A 4,560-nucleotide genomic window follows, 5' to 3' on the forward strand; every position below is an offset into this window, starting at 1 on the left:
TTCTGTCTTCAGGGGTTAAAGCAAGCTGATGGTACATCTGACTTACGTCACCTACAAGGGCGACCAATTTCTTCAGAAATCTGACAAGAATACTTAACTTGTCTGTCTGCAATTTTGCTCCAGGCAATGCTTCGCTGTTTTAACTCTTCCCCCGAAATTCAGCGGGGGCATGAAAGACAATTCTTGTCTTCGTCGTATACCTGTCAGGTCGCAGAACAGGAAAGTGGGGAAGCAACCATTCTGAGGTTTATGCATGTGGTTTCATTTGGCAATACTTCTCCAGATATTCTTCGACGACCTTCTGATAAGCATCTGCTATTCCTGGGTCCTTTACTAGTTTTCGCTCGGTTGATTTTAGCTACCACATAAGGATCATTCTCGAACTTCGTGGACTTGCTCTCTTTGCACCAAGAAATCAAGGTTCCACATGCTTCGTAAAATAGATAAAGGCGTTGTGCTGTTAGGTACACAAGATCTTTTGCACCAAATATGAAAATAACCGAGACAAAAACCTTAAAAATTAGGATTCAGTTCAAAAATATTTAGTCCGGTCAAAAAGCTCTATTCCATCTCCTTGCCCCTCCTTGAACAGGGCATTAAATATTTCATTATTCTGAGTCACAAAATTTCCGTTATTTTTACTCACTACTGAAGACTGAGACTATTACATGCAAGGCAGCCGGATTTTCACTGGGGACAAGGTTACTGGGGTCGGGATTTGCACCTGAAGTAGTACTGGAGATTTTCGTTGCTGTTTAACATAAACAAGAAATAAAAAAAAACAGAGCTTGTTGAGTGTAACAAAGAAAAATAAACTGTAATAACAAACAGCAAAGAACAAAGCGACTTGAGTATTGCCCATATTTCGAACGGTCAAGCCGTTCTTCTTCAAGGGATTTATTGAAGAAACGGAAAGTCGTTGCAAATATATAAAGAAACCTGTGCTTAGTCATTGTCATTGAGCAGATTTAAGATAAAACTACCAAATAGCAACAAATCGATGTGAAAGTAATTTCCATCAATTTCTGCGAGTACTCTGGTGATCACGGCAGCTTCAGCCGTTTATTTCATTTTTGTTAAGTTCATGACTGTAGTAACTGCCATCAAGAATAAAGGACAATTTATATCCCTTCACTTCTGAGATTTAATTCTTTCAGTGTTCGGGGTTTTTTTTAGTTTCTGTTTTCGTTTTCAAGAGCCTATTTTTATTGTAATAAGCTCTTTTTATGCATTTTTTTTTTTACAATATTTTGTTAGTTGATAAAATGTTTCACCATTATTAATTGTCAATAGTTTGCCTTCATTTTTAATTAAATTCAACTCTAACATCGTTTGATCTCGTTTATTTTGAAGAGTGAATCATACTCAGTTTTACCACGTGGAGTTCCTACACCGCAACTTAGTTAAGCTTTGTCCCCCACACTCCAATGGCAAAACATATTGGGCAGACTTTCACGCTGTCTGTGAAAATCGGTGTTACCTTATTAGTTCCCAGTATTCGTTCCTTTATTAATATTAAATAGTGGAGCATTTCAACGCGGTATTTTTCCATTTGTTTGAATACGTTAATGTGAAGCGTGTTTCCAAAATTAACTTACATGAAAAGCCAAATTAAACGACTTGTTTAAGAGATTTGTACTGATAATTCAACTTGGTATTGTAAATTTTTTAGCAGATGAAAGAAAAAATATTTTACTGTTCTAAACCCGGCAAAAGCCCAGCTATTAAACCTTAATCCCTATAATGGGTTTCTTTTTGCATGCGTGCAAGTAGAAATGAACAAAATATCACCTTTGTTGTATTTTCTATTGTCTGCAGCTGGTGCTTTCCGAAAAAACGTCACCAAACCATTCATTGGATTTGTTTGGTTTCCATGTTTGCCTTAATACTGCGCAGGACGTCTGTGTAAACTAGATGACCGACGTGGAGGCTTAATGTGAAAAATATGTAATGAATCTTCTCAGTTTGTATTAACCTTATTTGAAGGGCCGTGAATATTTAAACTTATGTAGCTGCATTAAAAAGGTGGCTACGCCAGAGAGGCTTGATATGATATTTTGATGACGGTGGAACTCTAAGTGAAACACGCCCACGGTTGAATTTTCTGAAAGCAGGTGTGATGAGTTCAGTACTCGTTTTTTCCACAGTCTAAAACGGGGGAAGTCTAAATCAATCGATGTAAAGCAACTTATTTTCAATGAGCCGCAAAAGAGACCACCAGTAGTCTTGTATTGATGAAAGACTAGGGTTCACTTATTATAACTGCCTGGCAGTACGTTTTTGCTGATCGATTTGCCGTTGTGCAAAACTCACGTTTTGTTAAAAATGGGGGAAAACTACCTTCAAGGAACATGTATTTTTGTGAAGGTCATGGATTTTAGCATGGAGGAAACTCGACTTGTCTACGTTTCCAACGTAATAACCTGTATTTTCAACGCCTGCTTTGCCCTATCAGCAATTACTGGCAATCTACTAGTTCTGTTTGCAATATGGAAAACGCAGCTGAAGCTTTCCCCTTCTAACATCCTTCTATCCACCCTTGCCTTCGCTGATCTTCAAGTTGGCCTGATAGTTCAAACGAGTTTCGTCGGCCATAAACTTGCAGAGATTTCCGGAACCGGCGACTTGGCATGTTACGCACGCTTTGTTAACATCGTTTTTGGCTACGCCACAACGGCTGTTTCATTACTCACGTTGACGGGGATTGCGATTGAACGATTTTTGGCGCTCTACTTTCACCTTCGATATAACGAAGTTATAACAAAAAAGCGCATTCTTATAACCGCTGGCGTTTTCTGGGTGTTAGCATTCGTTGTGACTTCTGTTTATTTCCTGCAAAAAAATGTTTTCGGTGCAATAGTGATTACTTCCGAGTTAGCATCCATCGTAATAACCTCTGTGTCGTATATCAAGATTTATAAAATCGTCAGACGACATGAACGTGAAATAAATTTACAACGAAGAGTATCGGTCGATCCCAAAGCTCAAATTGAGTTGAATATGAAGAAATATCAGCGATCTACTTTTACAATGGTTATAGTGTTCATGCTCTCCTTCGTGTGTTACGTGCCGTACTCTGGTGTCATGGTCGCCAAACTTAAGTATGGCTTTACAGCTAAAGTAAAAGTTGCGATTGACATTTTTTCGACTGTAGTATGTATCAACAGCTCACTGAATCCCTTGATATATTGTTGGCGGATAAGAGAAGTCAAGCTAGCTGTGTGGGCAGTGGTTAAGCGCAACAGTGCTGTATCCCCCGTGCAGAATGAACAAAGCATGCTGACTCGCGCTCCAGCGACGATGCATCTGCGAAAAAGTTTGAAAAAAAGAAACACGCCGCACCCGAAAAAAATATGAAGTGTGGTAAAAAATAAAAGCCTTTTATTAAGGAAATAACTTGATTTCAGCAAGGAATTGCAGTGCAAGTCCTTTAATTTTTCTTAATGTGTTGACAGGTACTAACCCAAGATTGTTTTCAGAGAAATTTTTAAGTGCACCTGAATATTGGCCTTATGATGTTGGAATATGAATTTGTTTTTTGTCCGACAGGTATTTAGGGAAATATTTTATTTCTAGTTTAACTCGGAGCTAGCCTCTCTTTTTCAAGGGAAGGACGAGACCGTCATGTTTATTTAAAAACGCGAACCATTTTTATTGTGAGAAAAAAGTGCGTATTAAAAAATAATAGTTGAAGGCAAAGTTTATTGGAAATGCGAATTAAATAAATATAAGGGCCCTTAATTCAAGTTTTAAATACAGTGCATATGGATTCATTTCCCCGCAGGTTAAAAAGTTTCTTTCAATATTATTACCCACATTGTGAGCTGGATATAATAACTTGACCTGGCTGGAAATTAAACTATTTGCCTGATATGATTCTAAATTTAACAATCCGTTAAAAATGAGACAAATTACGATTTGTCTGTAGTACCTGTCATTTTGAAAAGGCAGAATTTCCATCGGATGTATTATTTTCCAGTCATTTCTCGAGCAAAGCCCTAAGGGCTTAGACTTACCAAAAACTTAACTTTATGTCACAGATATATAAATAAATTCTATTTTCTTACTTGAGCCACCTAACGCTGAGCGATATACTTGGAGCCAAAATATACGACGTGGGTTTATAAACCCTGAAGTCAGTGATAGTTTACGTCGTAGGAAGTCTATTAAAGTGGTAAACGTTTTTTGAGTTGATTCTAAAGTCACATTTATGCGGGCCGGCTAAGAAACTCGGAAGAGTTTACACACTGAGTAAGGTGCTAGAAAAAAAATAGTTATAATATGCGGCTAGCTCTATTTTTCTGTGCTGCGACAAGTGATTCCATCATCTTTCTCGAGCACGCTAGCTGATATGTTTGTGGTAAAATAAATGATAACAGAAAAATATCGATAAGATTATCAAAGATGAAACAAAAAGGATTTTAAGACACGTCGCACAGCAAACGGTTTTGAATGGCTCAGCAGTGTATATTATCGCCATATACGCTAACTCGAATCTCTATTTGTCTTCAGAATACTATTTATCTATACTTTGATTTAGTCCTAGTTGGATTTTCAGCC

General features: G+C 37.6%; 1 protein-coding gene across 1 annotated transcript; it reads left to right on the forward strand.

The window, feature by feature from the left end:
• The first annotated feature begins 1,989 nt into the window (after positions 1–1,989).
• LOC140927118 (QRFP-like peptide receptor) lies at positions 1,990–4,216 on the forward strand. Its single transcript, XM_073376774.1, has one exon. It carries the CDS (start codon positions 2,326–2,328, stop codon positions 3,355–3,357), a length of 1,032 nt encoding a protein of 343 aa, XP_073232875.1. The 5' UTR covers positions 1,990–2,325; the 3' UTR covers positions 3,358–4,216.
• Positions 4,217–4,560: the final 344 nt, after the last annotated feature.

Source organism: Porites lutea, chromosome 2, assembly GCF_958299795.1.
Source record: "Porites lutea chromosome 2, jaPorLute2.1, whole genome shotgun sequence".
Taxonomy (NCBI): domain Eukaryota; kingdom Metazoa; phylum Cnidaria; class Anthozoa; order Scleractinia; family Poritidae; genus Porites; species Porites lutea.

What these genes read in the sequence shown, in the direction of transcription:
- LOC140927118 (XM_073376774.1), top strand. Translation starts at nt 2,326, where the DNA reads ATGGGGGAAAACTACCTTCAAGGAACATGTATTTTTGTGAAGGTCATG.